Consider the following 27406-nt stretch of genomic DNA (forward strand, 5'->3'; position numbering starts at 1 on the left):
AGCTCTCTAGGATTCAAATTTCATTTTTTCTTGTATTTTCTGGTTTGAGTCCTTTAAATTTATATAGTATTTATAATTCTTTTTTAAAAAAATTACTAAAAGTCAGTTACAGGAAAAATCATAATATTCTCTTGGAGCAGAAGAATGCTGCGGCCAAACTTAGTTTACAGAAGTTCTTGACTTCTCTTGGTCAGGAAGTTAATCCTACCTAAAAAATTTTAGGACCCCAAGTCGCTGAGTCTTTTTCTGGTATCTTTGTGAAGTGATTGAGTAGGGTAGAGTAGGAAGTGGAGACTAAATAGCTACAGCAGAGTTTGATTGCCTCTTGTAGTTTCCCTTGTTATTTTAGGATAAATAATACAGAACTTTTACTTAGATTATTTATGCCTTTTACCCTCAACATGTTGATTTTCTGTAGGCCCTGTTTTTTCAAAATAAGTGAAGCAGGGGAAAAGTTTGCATTTTTTTGGTTATGGTTTGTTGACTTTGAGATTATTTTAAAAAGACATATTTTACTTTTTAATATAGAACAATTTTCCATAGAAAATTTCAGTCATGTACTGTATATATGTGTGTGTGTGTATATATATATATATATATATATATATATATATATATATATATACATACATAATTTTTTTTCCTGAGGAGTTTTTCATTGAAAAGGAAAAATTAAAGGTCCTGACTTAGACCACAGAAAACTCACCTTGATATGCAGCCAACAGTTTTGTTGATAAGGCTAATAATGCATGTCAGTTTTTCTGTTTCTAGCAGTACCAATTCCTGTTGCTTATGGATGTAAGAGTAGGAATGCGTGTGGAGTGTTTTCTTTGAGATAAGCTGGAGCCGGGTGCAGAGTACATTGGGCCTGTTTAGTCCCCGAAATAGCCCCAGTAGGAAGATGCTCTCCTGTGCTTGTTTGACACAGAAGCTAAAGCTCAAAGAGAGGCACTCAATTGCACAAGTCACATGAAGAGTATGTGGTGGAGTCAAGCTTTGAATTTGGCAGTTTGGATCCAGAACCTGTGATGTCATCTGAGAAGAAACCCCCAGATCTAGATAGAAATGCTCTTGGGTTCTCATGGAAGTCAAGAATTGACACTATTCCTTTTTCATCTGCACCAACTAGGGTCATGGAACCTGGTTAACACCTTTTCTCTCTTTGTTTCACACTCCAAACTTTAGGAAAGTGGAAGAGAAACTCCCCCCATTGCCCAAGCCCAATGATTTGGATCATTGTAACATCATTTATGGACTATATGATACAGGCAGATGGGCCATGGGCAGTCAGTGAAAGCATATATGTCCGGCCCATTATGAACCAGGACTAGTCCAGTGATTTCATAGGCTGGACATTCCTCACCTCTGCTTTATGGGACCACGAAAGCAATTAGCTTAGTTGTCATTTGTTGCTAATTTAGGTGCAGTTGTGAATCCATAACTGCTATTCAGACTGGAAAATTTAAACTTTGTCTACTCAAAGACCAGAGATATAGTATTGGAAAGAAGGCACTTTCTTGCATGTTACTGCAGTAGGTTTGATCATGATTCAACTGCTTGGCACACTAAACACCCTCTGGGGTCGCTCCTGAGTACACCTCCAATAAAATAAGAAAGCACTTTGCCCTTTTTGTCTTCTGTGCTCCAAGAACTTGCATGTGTGACTTACTGAAAATGAACTTGGATAGGATGCCTTGGACAATGTAATAGGTTTAGCTACAATATGAGATGGAAGGAGTGGCTGTTTAAAAGTCATACTGTTCCCACGGCCTAGCATTTTATTTTCCAATTTGATGCCCTGTCATATTGTGAGGAAGTGCTTAGAGCTTGGCAAATGACTAAGCCTGTTTGTCTAGAATTAGTGACACTTTTCTGAACAAATAAAAATTCTCATAGACAAGTCACTTTTTGAGGTTGTCACTACAAATCTATTTATTATAGGATTTTTTAAAAAAATGCTACTATTAATGTACGATAAAGATGTGGATTTTAAAATGTTTGATTTCTTAGAACTTTCAAACTTATACAGATTCTCACGGTCATTTTCACTTACCTTTGACATTTCAATGCATAGACTGAGACCTTTCAATTCTACATTTTAAAAATAACAAATATGACACTGAGCTAGGGCAATCTAGATCTCTAGAGGTTCCCTTTATACCTGTTTTTGTAAGGTAAATGTATGTCCCAAGTTTTCCCATAAGGGATAGTGGATAGCACAATATCTCTCTGTTTCTTTTTCTTGCCCTCTCCCTCCTCCTCTCTCTCCCTCCTTCTCACCCCTCCTCCAGTCAGAGAGATGATAATCAGCCTTTTAATATATTTTCAGGGTCTTTGATATTGAAACCTGATGACTAAAACTTCTACCAGAAAAAGACATGATCTGACTCAGTTTGCTTCTGGTACTCAGATATTATCGTCCAAGAGCAAGAGGATGGGATGCAGGGTGGCTCTGAGTTTTTGTACCCAGAGCTTATATAGGTTCTTATATTTCCCTGCTGTGCTCTCTAGCCAGGTTTCTCTGTCTCCATAGGTGGGCTGTGACAGGGTACTTCTTGAACCGAAGAGAAAAGAGGCTGCTGCACCAAGCCACATTCTGTGTGCTCCTCCTGAACCCCCACCCCACTCCTTGCATTTGGAGTCAGGAAATGATGATGCTCTGGGGTTTTTGAGTGCCTTGGTCCAGAGTATAGACTGTAAGGCTGCACTGCTTTGTCAAGTTACTTAACCTCTCTGCACTGTAGTTTCTTCATCTGTGCAGTGGAAATAGAAGGATTTAAGGATTGCATCATTCCATTGTAGAAATTATTTGTCTTGCCTTTGAATGTAAATAGGAGCAGTGCCCTTTACTGAGGGTGTGGCAAGCTCACCAGGAGGTGGCCAGAAGTAGAGGCTGTATGCAACTCACCTGTCCCCCCACAGAACATTTTTCTCTCTTCTAGACTTCATCAACTTCTCCAGTGTTACAAGAATAAGCCTGGTTTATTATTCACATCTAACCATATGTTTTTCCGTTGTATAAGACATAAAGAAGATGCTGATGGAATAAATAAAGTCTCAGCTCCCTGGTACATGGGGAAACCTTTCATTTACTTATTTACTACTTACTTTTTTTTTTCTTTGGTAATATTAAATCACTTCTCCTTCATGCCTTCATTTAGGATGATCTTTCTTTGAGGAACTTTCCCCTATCTTTTTCTCTATCACCACCTAAGTGGATTAATAATCACCATAGCCCAGTGGCTTGAAAGTGTGCTTAACATACTATTACAGATTATACAGAATGGTATACCTCTCTTCCCTGTCTGGAGGATCTCCCAACAGTAGAAACTCCCTGTGGCTCATCTCAATACCCCCATCCAGTGCTTGCCACATGGCCTGGCTCATGAACTATTTGTTGGTCTCTGTGACCTGAAATGCAGGCTTATTGGACACCTGTCCTGGAAGGTTCTGCAAGTGCAGGAGCCTGTAGGGTGGAAGATTCCCGTGAAGGTACATCTATAAAAGATTAAAGAAATAAAGATAAGATGCCCGTGAAGACACAGCTAAAAGATTAAAGAAATAAAGATATGTTCACTGAACAGAGAGGGGTGGAAAGTATTTAAAATATTTAGGCATGATAACTAGTGCATATATTTACAAAGTTGAAAATAGTTTTTTATTTTTTATTTTTTTTTTAGCTTTTTCTAAAAGCTAAATCCTAAAAGCTGCCAATCCTTAGGTGCTACTCCTGATCCTTCTGTACTTGGGGTACTCAGGGCACCATGGAATACTAGGGATCGAACCCCAGCCTCCTGTATGCAAAAGGTGCACTCAGTCTGTTCAGCTGTCTTTTTGGTCCCTGAAAATATTTATCTATTTATTTGTAGTGTTAGTTTTAGAGATCGGAGAGTTAAAAGAACAGGTAAGGCACCATTTGTCTTGTGCATGAGCTGACTTAGATGTGATCGAACCCAGGTAATTGTCCCTGAGTCCTGAGTCTAGGAGTGATCCCGGAGTGCAGAGCCTGGAATAAGCCCTGAGAACTGCATGGTATGGCTTTCAAAAACAAAACAAATACTTTTATCTTTAATTTTGGCTGTCTCAGCAATGAGATGATTGCTATGAGCAATGAGATAAAATAAAGAATGACTGCTATTGCAAATGGAAATCTTTGAGGACATATAGTGCTTTGTTGTGAATCAAATCATAAGGTTTGAGGTTCAGAAAATTTATACTTAAATTATGGTTTAATAGTAATGTCAAAATGTTCATCTTTTTTTTTTTTTCTTTTTTTTGGTTTTTTTGTTTTTTGTTTTTTTGGGCCACACCTGGCGGTGCTCAGGGGTTACTCCTGGCTGTCTGCTCAGAAATAGCTCCTGGCAGGCACGGGGGACCATATGGGACACCGGGATTCAAACCAACCAACCACCTTAGGTCCTGTATCGGCTGCTTGCAAGGCAAATGCTGCTGTGCTATCTCTCTGGGCCCTTATTTTGTTCTTTAAATAAGGACAGCAAGTTAATTTGCTACATGTTTTTTTTTTCCCCTTAAGATTTTTAAGATCAAGACAAATGATCTTAAGTGACAAACAGTCAGTAAAACCTTTCATGAACCAAGAATTCAGTCAATTCTTTAAACTTAGTTTTCCAGTTCGTCTGTACCATCGGTGAGAAATACTCTGGGGTGAGCAGGATGGGTTAAGCAGCTTCCTATCCTTTAACAGCTGCTAGCAGTTGTTTAAGCAACAACTTAAAGTCCTATTGGGTAAGCCCCACAGGGAAAATTCACTTTGCTCTGCTCCTCTGGTGTATTTTTTTCCTCAGCTGTGCACATTTAGCTCGATGAGGTGCAGAGTTGAATTTCAACAAGTATCTGGGAGAGCCTGGGGCAGATGAGCCTCTGTCTTTTTCTCCCTAACTCCCACCAATTTCTCTTTTCCCTTCCTCTCCTACTTTCTTCCTTTAGGCCTCATTATTAATAATAGGCATTAATTTTACTTACTAATGTTTTCATTATTAATAAATTAATAAAATAATTAACAAAGAGTTCCCTTCCATTTTTCTAAAGCTTTGAAAGTAAGTTCTGTGTCCAGGAAAAACCAGGAGAAAAAAAGGTGATAACCAGGTTCCATGACTCTAGTTGATTAGATTAAAAAGTAACAGTGACATTATTAATTTCAGTTGTTTATTACTAGAAGCTGTTGAGATCTGGGAAAAACAATTTTTAGCCTTAAGAGCAGAACTATTTAAATTCATTCTTTTGCCTCATCATTTTCTTTTAAATTTATCTCTCTGATTTCCAGAACCACTATTTATTTTAAGAGAAATAGAAGTTCTTCCCTGTGAAAAGGAAAACATAAAGTGTTTTGATTCAATGCATCTTAAGGTTTAGTTGTCTGTTTATTTATGGAGCAGCATGTTTACTGTGTTCTGGGCACAGTCCTCTGAACTTGCTAAGCAATGGTGTCATTGTGCGTATGATCTTGAAGTTGACAGTTCTGGTGAAACTGACATTCAGCAGTGAACTGTCCACGTTAATTACAGTGTGTATTTGGAGGCAAATGCATATACTTTAGAATCTCATTAAATTGCAGTAGGCCTAGCTTAATAGCTTGTCTTAGGATAAATCTTAAACATGTATTGTAAATAGGAGTGATTTGGGAATAGGAGTTCTGAATCATATAAACTACAACAGAATCATACCTAGATTAGAGAGTTTCAGAAAATTTGAAGAATTAATATGTCATTTTCTTTGTGGAAAAAAATGTGGCACTTACTAGAATTCTTGATGATCAGGAGCCAAAGATATCTTCTCCTGGGCCACTAATTTATTGTGTATACCCATCCAAGTTCTTTGACCATAAATTGTATTTTTTGTAAAATGAAAATCTGGGATGCTCAAATTTAGCGTAAAACTAGTATAAAAATTGTGTGATTTCAATACAACAAGACTCTAAATATTTAACTATTGAACCTTGCAAGCTACCCCCTCTCCTTACCTTTTCCAATTCTTTTGACTATGTTGGAAACCTGACATGTCTTCATTCTTTGCTCCTTTTTTTTTGTACTTTGTCCTGTCTCATTGGCCAGTGAACTGTATTGTTAACCACTTCTCACTACATCTCTGGCTCTTCCCAGGCTTGTCTGGGTTATTATTATAGCAGCCTCTTAAAATATTTCCTTCCTCTGTCCTCTCCAGTGCTTAGCTCTCTACAAGGTATGAAGAGCAATTCTTTTTAACCAGTCTTGCATCATATCTTTGCTGAATCCATCCTGTCCCTTCCCATTTCAGAGTGAAGTCAGTACCATCCTGGCTGCCCACTGGGTCCACAAGGTCTGTCTTGTCATGATACCATTGACCTTACCCACTGCTGCTCCTTTATTCCATACCATTTACAGTGCTTCCTTGCTATGTATACACTGCCTCATGTCCTTGGCATTGACTGTGACCTCTTTGTGGAATACCTCTTTTTCACTCCCTCCTTCTGATCTTTTCACATCAAATGTCTTATCATTGAGGTTTCCATGACCATCATATGGTCTGCATGATTTTTGCGTTCTCTCATCCCTGACCTGTTTAGCTTTGGAGCTGAATTCCAACAGAAGCCTTCTAGTTATTCGGATGCACACTAAAGCCAGAGAATATTAAAATTATATAATTTTTTTTTTTTTTTTGTTTTTGGGCCACACCCATTTGACGCTCAGGGGTTACTCCTGGCTATGTGCTCAGAAATCGCCCCTGGCTTGGGGGGACCATATGGGACGCCGGGGGATCGAACCGCGGTCCTTCCTTGGCTAGCGCTTGCAAGGCAGACACCTTACCTCCAGCGCCACCTACCCGGCCCAAAATTATATAATTTTTGTTTTAGGACTGCATATTGGAGTGCTTTGGACCTATTCCAGACTACTTTTGGCTGCTCCTGGTGGAGCTATAGAGTGTCAGATTTGTAAGCCAGGTCTTCTGCAGGCAAAGTATGCGTGAACACTGTTGAGACCTTAGTAACATTTTTATTATCTGTTTTTAATTTTCCTTTCTACTCCTCAACCCCACTTTAAGACCATTTTCAAAGGCTATTTTTTTTTCGTGTTTAGAACTGAAAATGGGAACTTAGTAAGAGCTTGATAATGAGTTATTAAGTGAATTAACGAACATAAGATTCTTTCCTAAATCTAAACTAAAAGAACACTGATTGACAGAGGTTAACTTATGATCCTCCTCTTTCAGTAATCGTTCAGTGTTAGTAGATTTAAATGAAAATTTTTTTTATATTTCTGATTTAAAATTCTGTAGATTTTTAAAATATTGTTTATCTTAACTAATTCTTTTCAAATTTGTGGAAGGGATGTAAAATATTACTTAAAATTCTTGTGGCAACTGAAATTGTGCTATTTTAGTCATTTCCCTTAGGGACCATCTCTTCAAAGTGTACAGATGGGTGGTTCTGGTTTTAATAGAGGAATTTGAAAGTGGAGCTAGTTGAGAGATTTGTATGAAAAAGGTCACCTGCAGGAGAATGAATATTGCATAGGAAATTTAGAGTTATTAATATTTCATCTAAGTTGCCTGCCTATCTTTGCAGATTTGGCCAGCCAGGAGCCCCATTTACAGTAGGTGCCTGGTCTCTCCATCTCCACACCATTTGCTTGGGAGATGAATTATACCATAATATCTGTATTATTTGCTTACCTAGTGCACTCCTTACAGCTGTTAATTTAGCAGAGTAGATTTTACAGATGAAGTAGTGGATGGGGATTATTGTTTAGTGATTGTGGGCTTGATTAAGGTCATTCTCAAGATTTTATTGACTGATCAGCTTTTTTTTTAATAAATTATCTTTATTTAAACACCGTGATTACAAATATAATAGTAGTTGTATGATTACAGTCATGTAAAGAACATCCCCTTCACCAGTGCAGGATTCCCACCACCAATTTCCCAGATCTATCTATTCCCCACCCCACCCAAACCTGTATTCGAGCCAGGCTTTCTTTTTCCCTCATTCATTCACATTGTTATGATAGTTTTCAGTGTAGTTATTTCTCTAACTGCACTTATCACTCTATGTGGTGAGCTTCATGTCATGAGCTGCACCTACATGAGAAGATGGGGGGAAATAAGGGTTGGGACTGAGGCAGTAAAATATTAGAAATGAGATTTGTAGGGCAGTATCAAGGTCACAATACAAGATGGATGTTATGGATATATAAAATATATGCACACAATACTATCAATAGGAAAACAAGGAGAAAAAAATTCCAGTGACTGTCCCAACATAAACCAGTACTAAAACGGCCCGCCCTCCTCCCAAAGCTCATTTCCATTAGTGTAGGGAGAGGTAGGGGGGAAGCCTGAGGACCACTAAGAGTCCACCTGAACCCACTTCTGGCCATCTGAGCTGGCACCCAAGGAAGGCCTGGAGTTAGGGGAAAAAGACAAGGATGGCTGGGGGCCTACCAAGTCTCCCAGCACTCCTCAGGCTAGGGAGAAGGGCTCCAGTATGGGGCCTCCCCAAACCCCATACCTGGCAAGAGCTGGTCTCCAGAATCAAGGAGAAAACCGGAAGCCAGATGTCTGCCCGCCCTCCTCCCCAGGCACCCCCCCCCCAGAGTACGGAGGGTGGGGGGAAGCCTGAGGACCACTAAGAGTCCACCTGAACCCACTTCTGGCCATCTGAGCTGGCACCAAGGGAAGGCCTGGAGTCAGGGGAAAAAGACAAGGATGGCTGGGGGCCTTCCAAGCCTCCCAGCACTCCTCAGGCTAGGGAGAAGGGCTCCAGTATGGGGCCTCCCCAGACCCCATACCTGGCAAGAACTGGTCTTCAGAATCAAGGAGAAAACCGGAAGCCAGATGTCTGCCCACCCTCCTCCCCATGCACACCCCCCCCCCCCGAGTATGGAGGGTGGGGGGAAGCCTGAGGACCACTAAGAGTCCACCTGAACCCACTTCTGGCCATCTGAGCTGGCACCCAGGGAAGGCCTGGAGTCAGGGGAAAAAGACAAGGACGGCTGGGGGCCTGCTAAACCTCCCAGCACTCCCCACACTAGGGAGAAGGGCTCCGGTATGGGGCCATGATCAGCTTTTTTATCTAGCTAAGTTCCTTGTCTTTTGGACCCCCTTCCCCACTGCTGACTTCTTTGTGTCTTTGAACAGCTCGGCTTCCCTGATGCTCTGGGTAAGGAAGGTTCCTATGGTTTACCTTATGTCAAAACATTGTGTCTTTTATTAGCCTCTATTACTAATTGCTATTCTTAGTCCTGTGAAGGTTCCTCCTATGTCTTGTGCATGTAGGGGACATTAAGTCAGGCATCCTGTGGCTCTATCCAGATCATCTTTAAAAACATTCCTTCTGATATACACTTGTAGCCAGAGTTCAAAAACTGTTTTATGATTCAGGGAATATCAGTGAACCAAGGATTTTTCCTTGGCAACAACAATATTTGTTAGAAGTTGGCTATTGGGTTTTATCTATCTGTGAATTGGAGGAAGCTGGCTCTCCCACCTGGCACCATCAGCATAGCAGGCCTGGAACTGCTACGCTAGTTTACCACCTACTTCTCCCTTTTCACTGCTGCCCCTCCAGGTGTGGCACCTGACTCAGCTTCTCACTGGAAACTCACCTGCTTTGGGGAAAGTTCTGTGACAGGTGGTAGATTAGATTCTTGGGATTTTGCTTCTATCTCACAGTTTTGTTCTTCTGCACGTTGTGTCTTGTTAAACTACATTAGTCAACTGAGCTGTTAGCCCTTTGCGAAGTGACATCATAAACCTCTTGATTATGAGTAATTGAAGAATTGGGGAGGAAACTGCAGCTTGCATAACTTTTTTTTTGCATAACTTGCTGTTTTATCAAGTGTGTTCTTAATGATTTAAAAATATTAAAACAATAATTTGAGTTTTTGTGATTTGCTGTTGATTCCATTAGAAAACGACAAATTCTGTAAGTGATAATCAAGCACTTTTGATAGAAAATAGCAATTTCTAGAGTCTGTTTGTGAGAGGTTTAAGTCAGGGGAAGGTTGATTTTGTTTTTATTTTCTTTTCAAAGCTGAAACTAAATTTTTGGAAATAAGAAAGGGGTATTTTGATTTCTTTATTTGCTGGATTCTGAAAATGCTTTTTCAGAAAAGAAATTATTCTTCTCTAGGTGTCAGATAAGGTCCTAGTCACCTCTTCCTTAGTAATAGATGGGACTATAGGGATTTGTTCAAAGCAGCAAAAAAGTAGCATCCAAGGACCAGGATTCGGAAGACCAATCATAATTGTCACCATGCATGCACTGGTACTATGATGTGTGTGTGTGCGCGTGCGTGCGTGCATGCTATAAAACCAAACCAGGTCATTGAGCAAGAAGGAACAGAAAGAATTGAAAACTTAATCAGATAGAGGAAAGATTAGGTGGAATGATAGGATTTCAAAGAATACTCTTTGGTTCTATCTAATTCTTCTGGGGACGCTCCTGACTCCACATAGTAGGTAAGGCATGAACAATTTTAATGAACTTACTTAAAAAAGAGTGAACTAAAGCTTGCCACTCCAGTAGTATAATAAATAGCAAGTGTGATGACTTGCCTTTCAGCCTTTCCAGGAGTGAGAAAGGAGTAGTGTTATAAATATCTGCACCAACACAGCTGCTTACTCCCAACCTGTCTCCACTTTGCTCTGGCACCTCCAGTGAGCAGCTTGTACAGATGGGACTAGTAATAAGTATTATGATTATATATAATTTTCATGCATTAAAAAAGATTCTGTACAAAGCAGAGCATTCCCATAGAGGTGTGTGCCCTATGCATGAATGTGTCCGCCTTGACAGGTAAAACACCTTGGCAAATTCCAGGTTTGGTGTGGGATGTGACTTCTTACAGCACTGACTGTGCTGTGAAATACTTGTGTGTGCATGAATACTTTTTTCTTGCCACTTTTTCATTACCATGGTTATCTACATCTGAGCACTGGACAAGGGAAACCAGAGAGCTGGTCATCCTGTCAGGTTTAGCAATTGTCCTGAGTCATGCCTGGTCACTGACTGGTACCACAGTGCTCTTGAGCAGTTTCTTTGCTCCGACTTCACAGTGTCATGAAACAGCAGGATCTTTCTACAATACTGAATCTTAATCAGTTGTTCTGGCATGGGATCCAAGATCTGCATTTCTTAGGAGCTCCTGAGCGATGCTAATAATTCTGGTCTGTGGACCCTACTTGGAGTTAGCAGAGTTACAGACTAGAGAATATGAGAGATCATATGTTCTTACTGATGTATTCTGTTTGGGGAGGGAATTTTACATAGAGGAGCCCCCAAGCAGCAAAACAGTGCCTCAGATTTTTTCCCCCACAATATGTTTTCTCACTCCCCCCCCCTTCATGCTCCTCAGTTTCCTGATCTTATGTGTTATGCCCCTGGCATTGAGAATCATGCTTAATTTTGATGGTGTTTAAAATCCCCAAATTGCATTAGGTGCTAAATTGTTTCCTTGCTGATATTCACTAAGTCTTTTGAAATCTATCTCTGAGTGCTCATGTAGTGGTTAACTCTTTGCTCTCAAGAATGATCAAACCTGATGAAGCAAGCACCTGGAGACTGTGAAAAGACCTAACTCTCACAGGGGGATGGTCTGAATTAAGAAGCTACTAGAAACATTTCTGAGTGCTTGACTGGAGGGAGACAGCCGTGCAGACAGACACTAGTATATCACACAAGGCAGCTTCCAGGGCAGACTCCACAGCCAGGTGTTTCTCAGAGGTTGTGTTGCTTTCCTGCCTCTGCCGCCTTATTTTTTTATTAAAAATTTTACATATTGGGCTGGAGAGATAGCATGGAGGTTTTGCCTTGCATGCAAAAGGACAGTGGTTCGAATCCTAGCATCCCATATGATCCCCTGAGCCTGCCAGGAGCGATTTTTGAGCGTAAAGCCCGGAGTAACCCCTGAGCACTGCCGGGTGTGAACCAAAAACAAAACAATAAAATTTTTTTAAATATATTTTACAATTTATTTTGAATCACTCTTATTCCCCCCCCCCCCCCTTGAATCACTCTTAGATAGTTACAAAGTTGTTCATGGTTGAGTTTCAGTTATACAATGTCTGGTACCTATCCTCTCACCAGTGTCACAATGTCTCCAGTTTGGTTCCTGCCCTCCCACCTGGCCTTCTCTCCTGCATTCCCCCTTTTCCCCAGCCTCCCTCTAGGACAGGCATTTCTCTTTTAGTCTCTCTCTTATTTTATTTATTTATTTATTATTTATTTATTTATTTATTTATTATTATTTTAAATTTCTTTAAGCACTGTAGTTACAAAATTGTTTGAGTTTCTGTCATAGAATGTACACCACCCTTCACCATTGCACTTTCCCCAACACCAATGTCCCCAGTTTCCCTCCCATCCAACCCTGCTAATCTCTAGGGATAGGCATTTTGCGCCTCCATTCTCTCTTTATGAACCCCTCCTTTTTGACACTAGTTTGCACTGCTTTTACTGAAGGGGTGCCATACATGTAACTTTATCCCCTTTCAGCACCTATTTCTTATCTAGACTGATCAATTCCAACTACCATTGTCATAATGGTTCTTTCTCTACCCTAACTGCACTCCTTATTCTTATTGCATTTTCTTCTGAACTGGTTTGTGGTGTACTCTTGCTCTTATCATGTCTTTTCTTGACAAAAAGACAGGTGAGTGGAAGCAAAGGAGTTTTTTTTTGGAGGGGGCACACCTGGTGACACTCGGGGGTTACTCCTGGCTATGCTTTCAGAAATTGCTCCTGGCTTGGGGAACCTTATGGTACGGCCGGGGAATCGAACTGTGGTCAGTTCTAGGTTAGCAAGTGCAAGGCAAAAACCCTACTGCTCTGCTATCGCTCCGGCCCGGGCAAAGGAGTTTTGTAGAGTGGCTTTTGGTCACTTTTTGAGGCAGAGAGTGTTTTCAGAAGACACTGTACTATATTCCCAATGAATCCTCCAAGTCAGGATTAGAGCAGACATGGACACTTTTTCCTGATTGTGGTACAAGCCAAGAAACACAGGACTGGCTTTAGGGCAGGGCAATTGATCCCCTGGCAAGCAAAATCTGGATCCAGTTAAAGAACCAGTGTGTTGGGTGGGCAACCCCAGATGCTTGCTGCCAGGCTGGTCTTGAGAACCTGCCATGTCTATATGTGCAACTCCCCACTCTAGAGCTCATGAAACTGAAGTCGAAGAAGTGAAAGAAAATGAGCAGGGAGTGTCCTTGGATCTAAGCTGCCTGCATGATTTCCCATGCCTGCTGGATGGACTCATTGTCACAGTCTTCCCTGCTGCTCATACCTCTCTGTCAAACTTTAATTTCAGTGGTCAAGGGTGGGAAAAGTACTAGACATGGTCAGGTCGGCACCTATATCTGTGGGAGGGGGCATATATCCTACTCTCCGGGGTGTCACTGTTAGATCTCCTGCCTGCTATGCACACATTTGTGATGTGTGGAGAGACACTGTTAGAGTCGTGAGAAAACTGCTCCTGGACTGAAGAGGAAAAAGGCCCATAGATTGTTGAGATGGGGCCATGCCAGTGTTGTTGTAGTCCCTATTCCTGACCTGGGGCCCATGGGCCAATCCCCATCACAATTCTGTCCTGACTGACTGGGCTTTGGGCCCTGCTACTTGCTCTGGTTAGCTGAGTTCTGCCTAATGGCTCTAGCTGTCCCTTTGGCCACCTCCCAGTCATGTGTTCTCTTGCTACAGCTTGCTGGAGCCTTAGAACGCTCAGTAGGGGGCCAGATAGGAAAGCCTGCCCCACTGTTTTCACTGACACTTGGCTCTGTGTCCAGAGATCTGAAGATTCCCTGAAAGTGACGAGGCTCTAGAAGACTGAAAATTTGCCCCTATTGTACTTTTAAAAGAAAAAATAAAACAAGCTGGAAAGCTGGGTGAGAAAGGCTGAGTAAATGAAGTAAAATGATAAAATTGAGAAACTGCAACTTGGTCAGTTGAAGAAGCTTTTAGCATTCTCCTAAAGTATGTGATAATTGGGTCATTAAAGTATGTGATAATTTGCAGCCTGCAGGGAACAATCTAAGAACCCCTTTGGGCTTCAAGTACTTGTACAAATGAGGGCCTGAGCTGGGAGTGACTTGGGGCATGGGACAGGATTCTTCAATATCCTATTAGGAGAATTTAGTACTATGGTCATTAAGTACTATGGTCAGAGCTGTGCTCCAGGAAGATGAATCCGGATCAGGATAGTGGATTTCAGTTGGAAGAAGGTGGCCTCTGATTCTCTAACCTCTAGCATCACTTTACCTGCCTAGGCTTTCCTGTGCTCATCAAGAAAATCTGCAGGATAAGGCTCCTAGGAATTACCAGCCAACTGGGATGATGCTTTTAGTTCAAGTTTGGCATTGCTGGGCATGTTAGCTTGTTTCATCTGTTCTTTCTGCATAGGTCATGCCATTGCCTCACTTCAAATCATGTATCTCTTACCAGAAGGCTAGGATTGTGCCTGAATATAAACCCTGTGAGCCCCATAGTATCTTCCCAGGAACACCAGACACCACTGTATGCAGCCCCTGCTTGCTGAATGTGGTAGGGCTCTATATTAGGGGCAATGCTGCCATTGACACAACATAGGCAGAACAGAGTGGCTGTCCATTGTCTGCACTGAAAGAATTATGGAAACGCTGGCTTCTATTTTACACCTATTAAGATAGAGTTTTCATCATTTAAATAGTAATGTGTGTCTTTCCATATTTCCTTATTCATCCAACACTGGCTATTTGGGGGGGGTCACACCTGGTGGTGTTCAGGATTTATTTGTTTGTTGGTCATACCCCCAAATACCCCAGTGACAGCCCTTCACAGAGTCACTACTACTGGAGTGCTGGGGGGGACATAACAGGTGCTGGGGATTGAACCTGGGTTGGCCACATGCAAGGCAAACACCTGTCCTTCTGTACTATCTCTCTGGCCTGGTGTTTAGGGTTTATTCTTGGCTTTATGCTCAGGGACTACTACTGGCAGGATATAAGACACCATTTAAGTGTTGAGAACTGGACTTCTGTAGCTTGGCAGTGTAAAAGGCATTGCTCACTGTACTATCTTTTGGACCCTAAGGCAGTGTATCATTTTACCCATTTTATCCATTTGGGAAATGGATAGGCTAGATGTTGGCTGCCCTGTACATGTTTCTGGGAACTATGAAGCACATTTTAATTTGGCGAGCAAAGTCTTCAGAGTTTCTCCTGAGAAAAACCAAACCAAACCAAACTGGGACTCAGACCAAATTACGGAAGGATTGTTTTGATGATGTAAATATAACATTTTGGATCAACCTGCAAATGAAATCCCAAACTAGTTTTTCTGTATTGTGTATGCCACCTGACCAAAGAGAGCCCAGGGAAGCTCAGGGAAGGGTTGAGTATTAACCTATTGATTTCAACTTGCATTTTCTTGCAGTACAGAAAATTTACTGGGTTTTCCTAGGAGAACCATGGTAAAGAAAGCCTCTGTGAAGAATTTTTTTCTAATTCATTTCCAGAGTCTTTCATTTCTAATTCATTTCCAGAGTCTTTCATTTCCAGAATTTAAGTATTTAAATTTAAGTATTTAAAGCATTTAAGCATAAGAATTGTGTGTGTGTGGGGAGGCAGATGGAGGCATTAGTGGTGGGAATGTTGCACTGGTGAAGGGAGTATTCTTTTTATGACTGACACCAACTACATCATGTTTGTAATCATGGTCTTAAATAAAGATATTATTTAAAAAGAAAAAAAGCATAATATTTTTTTCTAATTCATTTTCAGAGTTTTTCATTTCCAGGGCTATTGCTGTTGTCTTCCCAGTTAACTCCTGTTCCTGAACATTGATGCACAATTACTTCCTTCTCATTTTCTTTTTCCCAAGAGAACACTAGTCCAGGGCATTTATTGGACTTCACTTGCCGGATGCTCAGACTTTGACTTTGGTTGGACTCCTCAGTAGCCATCTTTGTGATTCTGGATTGTCTGGATTATTGCCATGGGGCAAAGAGGTTGCTTCTGGCAAGGAACTGTTGTCTCAGATCCCAGTCTATTATTGGAGGCCTAAGGGATTGCTGTCTACTGTAACATACTTCAAATATGTATTAAGAAAGCTCTGAACACTGAAATATCAATTCTGTTACTCTCTAGTCAAGCACTGAATCAATCTGTCACTTTTATTTTATACTTAAGTCATGTGCCTTTTCATAGCTATTAGTAGATATTGTGGTTATTTGAGGCAGGCCAGGGTTGGCAACTCAATAACATTTCCCCCTCATTTTAAGGAAATAAAATATTTCACCAAATTTTACCATGCATTAGCATACCAACAAGTCCTTCAATCAAAGTCACAGCTTATTTTATAAATTCAAGAAAATCTCTGCTGGGGCCGGGCGGTGGCGCTGGAGGTAAGGTGCCTGCCTTGCCTGCGCTAGCCTAGGACGGACCGCGGTTCGATCCCCCGGCGTCCCATATGGTCCCCCAAGAAGCCAGGAGCAACTTCTGAGCACATATCCAGGAGTAACCCCTGAGCGTCACAGGGTGTGGCCCAAAAAACCAAAAAAAAAAAAAAAAAAAATCTCTGCTCTCTGCCCTTCCAGGTGAACCAAATACTTATTTGAGTTAGATGTAAAGATTCTAGATGCTGTTTTCTTGTGACTTTATACATGACATTGGCTGTTAGAGATTTCACTTATACTTGGGCTCTTGCTAGATATAAAAATTTTTTTGAGGGGGCCAGAGAGATAGCACAGAGCCAAGAGTAACCCCCTAGTGCTACTGGGTTTGACTCCTCCAAAAACAAACAAATAAAAAAAAATTTTTTTTTAATCATGCAAACTTGCCCCCACTCTATTTTATTGTATTTATTTTTAGTACAAGAAACTCCATAATTATGTTTTTTTGTACATATACTAGGAATTTCAACTTTTGAGGATTACTCCTGATTCTGTATTCAAGAGTTACTTGTGTAACTCGGGGTTACTCGGGTGACTACATAGGGTGCCAGGTATTGAACTCTGGTTAACTGTGTATAAGCAAGTACCCTACTCACTGTGCTACTGTAATTGTAATTTTTTTCTTCATATTAAGTAGCTGGATTGCTGGGTTAAAAATACACACAGTTTTATTAGCGATCATATAATTGCTCTGAAAATTGATTTCACAGGGTCTAAGAATGTACCCTGTTAGCAGTATTTTTATTCCTCTGTGCAGTCAGCAACTCCCTTTCCTTTGACCTGTGAAAACTCATTCCTAACATGCATCATGCCTGTCAGCAGTCACTCTTTCTCCAGATAATAATCTCTTTTAGGCTTTCACCTGCCTCCTAGTTATCTATGCTGAGATGCAAATAGCAGAAATACTTGTGGCAGCTGCTTATAGCATCTTGAATCAAACATGGTCAGAAATTCCTTCCCCACACTGGTATTCTGGGCCACTTTACCATCTGAGCACCTGGGTTGTAGTATCACAGATGCAGTTGTGCTTGGTGTATGTTTTGGAAAACATTTACATACTTTAATACAGTTGTCAGACTAATCTTGCATGCAGAATCAGAAGGAAGAATCACTTCTCTCTCTCTCTCTCTCTCTATATATATATATATATATATACATATACATATATATATATAAGCATAGATAAAAATTACTTGGTATGAACTTGCTGCCAACATCAATAGAGAAGTGAGGCTTTGCATCAAGATCCTGGGAAAATTGGGAGCAATGCAACACTAAGTTCTCTGGCTGGGGAAACATTCATTTGCAGCTGAATAGCAAGCATCTGCATCAAACTTGGAGTACTGGGGGTCCAGTCTGACTCGAAGGAGGCTGCATGTCCTGCTGCTCATGACACAGAGATAGTGGTAGCCCTTCATTGGAACTGAGCTGCCACTTTCAGGATCCTCCTCTTTGCTTTCATTCTCTGCTGGCCCCCGTTGGCATGTGAGATTTTTGACCCTTGCAGCTGTCAGCCAGTTTTTCTTCTTGGCTCAGCACTTGTGTTTCCCTCATGCTGTTTCTTTGTCTGGAATGCCATTTCCTGTTAGGCTTGTCTCTCCAGATCTGAACTTCATCAAGGCCTAGTTCAAGACCCACGTGGCTACAGTCTTTCAGAATTTATAGTCCCAACTCCTGTTTGACTTTTCAGAGGTGTCTTCTCCTGTCCTCTCGTTTATAAAAATTAACTTGATTTTATTTTCTTACCCTCCTCCCCTTTCCCTTCCCTTGTTGCTGATGTTTCTGCAGTAGCCAGGGTCGCATGCACTGAGTTGCATGCACTGGGTCAGATTACTGAGTTGCTGGCACCCTCCAGCTGTGCTTGCTACCAGGTAGTGGCACTTGCACACTTGGAGGTATACTATGGGGTTGATGCTGCATGTGGGCCTGCACTGCTCTTGTTTGACCTGCACAAATTGTGGTTGTGACACTCACAATGGTAGCTGTGGTGTTCACACACACATGCTCACCAGTGATCATTCTTTTTGCCATGGCATTAGACCATATTTGTAGTTTGTTAACCAGGGGCTGTACTCCTTTTGGTGGAACTCACACACACTTGTCAGTGGCCCATTGTGAATCACAGAGTGGAGCTGCTGGCATTCTCAAGGGTTTGAGAATGTACTACGGCTCGGGCCCTGGGATTATCCAGACCACCATGGAAGTGTTCAGGGGATTCTGGGGTCCTACCCAGTAGTGTTTGTGGGGCCCCAGGGCTGTTACTCAGTGATACCAGGAATTGAAACTCTTTTAATCTCTGAACCCTAAAAATCTCTTTCACCCAAACAAAAATTGAAGGTGTAGCCAATAATTGTTATTTTTGTTTGTCTGTTTGCTGATGCTCAATGCTCTGTGTTCAGGAACCAAAACTAAATTGACCACAAGCACCTTTCTCTCTGGCAATCTATCCTGCATGATTATTTTAAAGCAAATTTATGCATGATGAAAAGAAGTAGGAGAGTTAAAATATGAAGATAATGTCAAAACAGATATAAACTGGAAATCTGAGGAAGGAGAGATCCAGCAAAGTTTTCAGGCCCTAAGGAATCTACAAGATCAGCTGGAGGAGCAGGCACTGTCCCCACTAGGGCATGCCACCTCTGAATCCTACAGATCCTTCTTGTGGCTTAGTAGTCTCATGGTTAAATAAGGTTGATGTCCAATATTACTGAAATTACAGTTAGGCTAAGTTTTGATGCACAGCAGACTAACAAACAGGAGGCCGAGGCACTGAGTCTGGTTGCCAATGTAGTGTCCTGTACCAGGAGTTGCTGAGTGTCCTGACAATGGCCACATTGCAGGGGCATGTATTGGTGCTGGGTTTAGGGGATGAAAAATAAGTTATTTAGTGGGGCTGGAGCTTATTTGATTTGGAGTAGTAGTGGATGAATTAAAGAAGAAAGGAGGACAAATTTGTGTAACACAGAATGTTACACAAGAGAATATTTTATTTTTTATTTTATCAAAAAATATTTTTAAGACTGGTTGACAATATACTTTCAGGCCTATGACGTCCCAATTCCAATCTCAAAATTGTGTATATCCCTATGCCAGTGATCCCAGATTTCTTTTATCACCCCCAGTCTGTTTCTTTGATGACATATTTTAAGTTTAATTGTTGCTGTTTGGGTTCCTGCCTACAGTTGTATTGAGTCTAGTGGTTTAGATAGCACAAATAACTTTATATCACAGAAAAGTCCAAGGCCCCTTTCCCTCCACAACTGTTTCTTCTTCCTTACCTCATGCAGTTCTCTCCTTACTGATATTTTTGTTTCTCTAATCTATTTAAATAATTAAAAAATTATTATTATTTTGGGGGGCACATGCAGTAGTGCTCAGATTTTGCTCCTTGCTCTGTGCTTAGGGATCATTCTTGGAAGAGCTCAGTGACCATATGGGATACCAGGGTTAAAACCTGATTGGCTGTGTGCAGACAGTACCCCCTACCCACTGTACTCTGGCCCCTTGTTTAGCTAATCTAATGGTCTTCCCACATTTGATACCCTCTATTCCTTTAACAAGTTATTCTGTATACCAAAGATTAGTGACAGTATTGATTACTTGATTTTGTTCTTCTGATTCACAGCACTTAATATGACATCCTGCAGTCAGTCCCATTCACGTTGTAGCAAATTGCATGATTTCCTTCTTCCTTATGACTGCCTAGTATTCCATTGTGTATGTAAATTCCTGCTTTTAAATTCCTTTTCCATGGTCAGGTGTCTGACTTAGAAAGGCCTAGGTTAACAGTGTAGGAATTAGGGAAAAAATTAGGGAGTTGTTGACTAAGGAGGCAGCCAGAGAATTCTTGGTTCTCTTGGAATGTGTGTGGGGCCACCAGTGGCAGTAGGATGGAAAGAGATGGAAGGAGTCAGAGGATGTCAGTGTCTGTTAGGTACTGAAAGTGCAGCCTTCTCTTTATGCTTATTGCCTGGACAGGGAAGACAGGCCGGCCAACTGTCTGTGCAGCCTTTGATTCCCTGTTGCCAGAGAACTGTTCGATGCTTTTGACCCCTGTGTAGCTGGCTGCGCTCCCTTTGGCTGTATAGCCACAGCCTTTAGAAACAAGGCCGCCTTTCACTGTGACTGCTCTGCAACCCCTCTATCACTGTCATATGTGAGCCGTCTCGACAGAATAGACTAATTTTCCTATTTACAGAAGCACACTGTGTACTTGGATCAAATATCCTGTTTCTTGGCACATATAAATCTGTATATACCTATTGGCCATACATGGGAGCAAATTGTATTTATTCTGTTGTCATAAGGAGGAGTGGATATATTAGGTGTTTTCTTTGTTTTTTTTTTTTTTTTTTGATTGTTTTGTTGTTGTTTTTTTTTTTGCTTCTGGAATTTTTGTTGTGAGCTTTAAAGACATCTAGCCATTTGGTTAAGTGTTCTAAGTGTAGGCAGTGGAGTTGATATACAAATCATGAAAGAGACAGTGAGGGGGAATTGTTGATAATGAATGTATATAATATATCTTTAATATCTTTCGAGCTTCACAAAGGTCTGACCCAGGATGGACCTTGGTTCCAATCCCCAGCATTCCATATGGTCCTTAGTGTCACCTGGTGTGGCCCCTCCCAAGAAAAGGTCAAATGTAATCAGACAATATTTTTCAGAATTATATCTTTATATATATATATATATATATATCTTATATAAAATATATCCTTACATCTTACATAAAATCCTTATATCTTTGAAGAAGAAAGTTTAGAATATAGGGACACTTCAATGGCATTAAAATAATCTGTTTTTCTTAAGCAGTTTTTATCCCTTAGTTTTGATTATTTATAAAGAATGCATAATTAATGTTGTCATTACAAAGTTATTTTAATGACATTGAAATATTAGATTCATTGTTGACGTTCTTTTCAGGAATATAGATTAAGCCGAAATTAACTTTTAAATGTCTTAACCTACTGTCGTCTCCTTTAGTTGGTTATAGGGAATGCTTGCAGATGATTCAGTCCACTTTGCTCCTCTGTAATGAAATCTATCTCTAACCCACCAACAGGATTTTGGTCCACTGGTTGTAGGGATATCTTTTCATAAGATCTTCAGTTTTCTGACTGGACTATAAGAATTCAGAGCCTTGGACTTTGGCACGTGTTCAAATTAAATAAGTTTAAAGATTTGCTCTTGGGCAATAATAGCATGAGAGTAGTCACTGGAACAAAGACATTGTCAATTTTTATTTCTTTGACTTAAAGTTGAAGTCCTGTTGGGAGCTGAGTACATTTAAATGTAAATAACATGAAGCAGCCAACACAGTTCATCTCAGTCCCAACATTACTGCATAGCTGAATCACTTAGATCTAAAGCAAATGCTACTACTACACTTTTGACCTTAGTCTGTATTCCACAATGTTCTTTGGTAATTGCTGCCATGCTGGCAGTCAACAAAAAAGCTGAGTACAGAAGAATTATATGAAAGCAATTTGACAGGACTCATAAATACATAGTCCACTGTGGCAATTAGAGTGCTAGACTGCCCTTTTTTATTACTATTTGCCTAGTTACCATCAAACTCTTCTTGAATTGGTTCTTACTAAGAGGTCTATACTAACCCTTACAAGTTATTTTTTTAACTTATTAACCAATTTTCTTCTTCAGTAAAAATATAAGTAGAAATGCATGTGTTAATAACCACTTGTGTGTTATATTCATTCCCTTTTCTACTGTCTATAAAAACATTATTGCTTATGTGCATTTATTTATATATAGTATGCCATATTAATTCATAGTCTTATAAGGCACTTCTAGTATGTAATGGATGTTAAGAATATTATTTAAATTCTGTAAGCTATTCTATTAATACCATGGAAATTATCCAGTGAACAAGTATATTGGAAAGACAAAAAAAAAACAAAACAATCTTTGCTGACAATGCCTTTCCTTTGTGCTGGTTGCTATATGACAAACCTTGACTTGTCAGCTTTATGTACCTAGCTTTTTGAATTTACCATTAGGACTTTGGCTTATGGATTACAGAGCACTATTTAGACATGGAAATATAGATGATAGGATATTATTCATCCTTCTTTTTTAGAAGAAAAGAAGGATGCATGAATACTCCAAAAATGAACTGAAATTAGAGATTCAAAAATAATAGTAAAGAGTAATGTGAAAAGAAACTATACCATATACTAATAAGCTTCTAGTGTTCCTTTAATGATTCCTAGATGCTAAAATTCTTTTAGACTTTGAATATGGGTTTATATATATATATGTATACACATATATACAACCAGAATTTGACATTCTGAGCTTGTAACTGGTGGGTTTGTCAACTCTAAGTGGTATTTTCTAAAACATAGGGAATGGCAGATGGTAGGGCCATCTTGTTGTACCTGAGAGAGTTTCAGGGACATGTTTGCACAGCTCACTAGGAAGAGATGCTCATAAGTCAGAGTTTCTAAGCAGTAATATTTTATATAAGATCTGTTTTTCTTTGCTTTTCAGATTTTGGGGTAAGTGCATTCTTAGCAACAGGGGGTGATGTTACCCGAAATAAAGTAAGAAAAACCTTTGTTGGCACCCCGTGTTGGATGGCTCCTGAAGTCATGGAACAGGTAAAAAAAAAAAAAAAAAAGAAAATGAAAAAGAAAAATAAAGGGATATTTCTGTTGACATAGCATAGCAACACATATCACCAGTCTCCTGACTTCATTTCAAGCACTCATTTCATTGAATGAACCAAGTAGCTGAGATTTAATTCTTGATTGCTGGGACTCCGTAGCCGTGCAAAATTAAAATTTTAGGACTTCTGACAAAACATGGACTTCACGATGTGGAACACACCTAATATATAATTGTGTTTTCTGCTGATTTCTTTCTTAGGTGAGAGGCTATGACTTCAAGGCTGATATGTGGAGCTTCGGAATAACTGCCATAGAGTTAGCAACAGGAGCAGCGCCTTATCACAAATATCCTCCTATGAAAGTAATTACTCTTGCAAATAATATGCCAGGTTTGAAATAGGATTTAATGGACTCTTCTGCATTTCTCTTAAACATAGTTATTTTCACCCCCGCTTAATTCTCCTGAGGAGAATTAATGGAGGCACGTATCTAGCTTGGATGTTGTTCTGTTTTCTCAGGGAACAGAATAAGATAAAAGTAGTGCAGTTCCAAGAAATAAATGTCGTCATTATCCTTTATTTATTATTATTATTATTTTTTGGTTTTTGGTTTTTGTGTTTTTGGGTCACACCCGGCAGTGCTCAGGGGTTACTCCTGGCTCTACACTCAGAAATCGCCCCTGGCAGGCACGGGGAACCATATGGAATGCTGGATTCGAACCACTGTCCATCTGCATGCAAGGCAAATGCCATACCGCTGTGCTATCTCTCTGGCCCATCATTATTCTTTTTAATAGTAGAATCCGACCTCTAAGGATAATCTGAAAGTAAATTAAGATGATAGCATTTTCCCAGGTGGATTTACCAAACATTTAGATACACCTCGTTGCCTCTCACACAAATTTTTTGTTTATAAATCACACCCAGCGATGCTCAAGGGTTATTTCTGGCTCTTCTCTCCGGAATTAGTCTTGGTGGTGCTTGGGGGAATATACAGGATACCAGGATTTGAACTCAGGTCAGTCTCATGCAAGGAAAGTATTTGTACTATTGCTCTGGCCCTATTTATTTATAAAGAAAAATGACCTATGACATTTTATCTCTATTTCTTTATTTGACTCATTAATTTCCTTGCCTTCCCCAACTCCTTTACACTGGGGCAGGTGACTCCCTAGCAGTGTTCAGGGGACTGAGTTGGAGGAGCTCTATATGGCTATCTGGTTTTGGTGATCAGTAAGTTCAATGGACATCTCTCTCAGGTGCATCAGGGCTGTGCCTGAGTTTGGGTGGAGGGTGTGTGTAGGCTGCTGGGGGTGTAGCAGGGACAGAGAATGAACTTCTGTTCTTGAGCACTCTGGGCACCTGCTCTAGTCCTTTGAGCTTTCTCCTAGCCCCTGCTGGCTCATCCAATATAAGTGAGCCTAATGATTTTAGGAAAAACATATATTTGAATATGATTCTCAGAATTTTGTATTTTTTTAAACTAGTCTATATCATTATTTCTTGTAGTTCTGAGAACATAGCACTATTATAGTATTCAAGCTATTATGGGAACATAGTATTCAGGCTGTCAAAACCACTAGATTTTGTTTTGAGATGGAAATAATTGAGTTTAAACTCAATTTTATATAGAGAATGTAGTATTCTCTCATAAAAAGACACTATATAAATATTTATATTTATATAAATGGTACATATTTATTTCATCTTTAACCTAGGAAATTATTGGGAATATTTATGAGGTTAAAACAAACCTTAAATTATTTTTTCAAAGTTTAAAATGTTAACTGATTCAATATTAATACATTTTTACTGTAGAAATTTGGAAGTACCGATAAGAATTAAGAGGAAAATACTCAATATATAGCCTCATCAAATATAGGCAATTCCTGTTAAAATTTTTGAGTTGATTCTGTTGTTTTCTGTGTATTTGATTTGGCCACACCCTCTTGGTGTTCAGAGGTCTCTCTGAGCTCAGGGGTTATACCTGGCAGTGTTCAGGGAACCAATATTATATGGATTTGAACCAGGGTTTTAATCTTTGTCCTATCCCTCAGTTTCAAAGGATATATTCTTTATTTTATAGGAGTTGGTTAATACATACCCATTTTATTATTAGAAAACTAAACAGTAAATTGTTTAATAAACAATTAAATTGACTTCAGAAGTAAAACACTAAATTAACTCTGAAAACTTTTTCCCATCTAGTTTTTGTTTTATTTATTTATTTTTATTTTCTTTCTTTCCCAACTCTAGTGTTTCCCACATGACTCCAGAGTCACACAGGCTAACCCTAGCCTGGAGTACTTACTGCGTGCCTTCTCTGCAGCCTTTGCAATACCCCCTCTTTCTGCTGCTGGCTATTATCCTTCACAAATAATAAACTGTCACTTTAATCCTTCATCTATTCACACATCTGAAAGTCTTTGAAAGAGCCTTGGCATGTATAGCACTTGCATAAATTAAGTCTGATTTATGCACTAGTGAGGGTTATTTTATAGGTCAGTAGTTTACTTTCAAGTCTACTTTTTAAAAGCAAATAATTTTATATGGGAGTGTGGGATTTTTATCTTTTTGATTTGAAGCCATATTTGATTAGTTTGCCCCTCCGAAAGCAGCACAGCCTGTTACTTGCTATGGTTTTTTAGGAATTCAGTATATTCCATCTATCTTTTGATGCCTTACTACCAGTTTGCCAAGCCTTTAAGCAATTTTCTGTATGTTTTCTCCTTTGAGAAAAAACAAATAGGGAGAGTTCAAGTATTATCTCCTGGGATGTGTGGTTTTATCTTTAGGGTGTTACAGAAGCTTTGAGTACATTGGGTTCTCTTTTTAATGAATGGCCTGTATACATGAAAGTTCACCATTGCTACTGCCTCCACCCATTTTCTAAGCCAGAGACCCAGCCTTCCCTAAATACATACTGCAGCTACTTGCTCCAGAAGGCTCTGTGAAAGCCAGGGAATTCCATTGTGGTGGCATTGGGAGACCATTCTTATCCTGTAGAGAGGATTTTTTTTTAAGTTCTGTCAATAGAATAATAAAAAGGTGAAAGGAAGGGCATGAGAATAGATCTGCAAAGGGAAAATAATACGTTTCTTTTTTTTAAATACACAATTTCTGGAAAGTCATCATGAGAAAGAACATAGGCCTCTAAAATCATGAGAAAGAAACATTAAAGTCTCAAATGTAGCAATCCCTGAACTGAGAGTCTGTTTTCTTGCATGTTTCTGCTGCAGGTGTTAATGTTGACTTTGCAAAATGATCCACCTACTTTAGAAACAGGAGTAGAGGATAAGGAAATGATGAAAAAGTATGGCAAGTCCTTTAGAAAATTGCTTTCACTATGTCTCCAGAAGGATCCTTCTAAAAGGTATGTCAATCTTGGTGGTTGAGTTAATGACCTGGTTTAAGCCATGACAAAGGTGTGTTTGTAGAAGGGGTAAGGCTGTGTGAGGACACCTGAAAGGTACTTCCAGTTCAAGGGAAATACTGCCCTAGTCCCCACATTTTCAGCCTGCTTGTACAAGGCAGTGTGAGTCCTAGAGGGAGAGAAGTGAATAAGGACAAGGCAGAGGCCAAGGAAAATTTTTTTGCATTAATAGGATTCACTGTGCTTGTTAGGTGTGTGCTCTCATCACAGGAAATGAAGTAAAACAGAAATCAGAAGAAATTGGCAGGCGTGCTTTCTGAAGCTAAGCTAATATTCAGCACTGTGTAGGTTGTGTTGACCTCTCAGGATTTGAATATCCTGCTAGCTCCAGTCTAAACCAGGCAGAGCTATTGAATTTTGCATGAGTGTCCTGTTAGTTGCCGAACAAGTTGTTTGTGCTGTTTAAAAAGCATCAGTAAAGAAGATTAAGATTTTTACATTAGGAAGATGAATCATATAAACAGAAGCAAATTGTTTTAAATTAACATTAGTGTTTCCTCTCGAATTATTGCCCTTCACTGTAGTCTGATTTTGGACTTTGTTTCTGCCTTCTCCATTTTCTGTGACTTTCAGATATCCTGAGTAGTGATAATAGACCAGTGTTATTATGTAGAGGAGCATGTGAATGGTGTGAACTGTATACAGGCTTTGCCTGGTGAGTTTCTGTCCCTTTACAGGGGCAGGCAGTGTGTATCTTGGAGGCTGCTAACCTATGATAAACAGAGAAGACAGCCCAGCAGAGGCCACTGAGTAGTGAATGTCTCCACTCATCCACCCAGTGGTCCAGTCTGATACTGGTAGTAGAAAATGTAAAACTGACTTCTCTTCTGGGACTCTTGACCACCTTTCTTTTTACTCCATAATTTGCTGCTAAAGTAGCCTGCCCCTTTCTAGGTTAAAGACACGTCCCATTATTTTATTTTATGC

The 27406-nt window shown here is 39.9% G+C and overlaps 1 protein-coding gene across 1 annotated transcript in view; it reads left to right on the forward strand.

Moving 5' to 3' along the window:
• The window catches only part of STK39 (serine/threonine kinase 39), a 308961-nt gene that overhangs the window by 94675 nt on the left and 186880 nt on the right, over positions 1 to 27406 (forward strand). The window contains exons 6-8 of the mRNA XM_049773425.1: positions 22929 to 23038; positions 23307 to 23408; positions 26286 to 26419. Of these exons, the coding sequence (XP_049629382.1) occupies positions 22929 to 23038; positions 23307 to 23408; positions 26286 to 26419 (346 nt within the window). The remainder of the gene's footprint in view (positions 1 to 22928; positions 23039 to 23306; positions 23409 to 26285; positions 26420 to 27406) is intronic.

The sequence above is a fragment of the Suncus etruscus genome, chromosome 5 (assembly GCF_024139225.1).
Source record: "Suncus etruscus isolate mSunEtr1 chromosome 5, mSunEtr1.pri.cur, whole genome shotgun sequence".
Lineage (NCBI taxonomy): Eukaryota > Metazoa > Chordata > Mammalia > Eulipotyphla > Soricidae > Suncus > Suncus etruscus.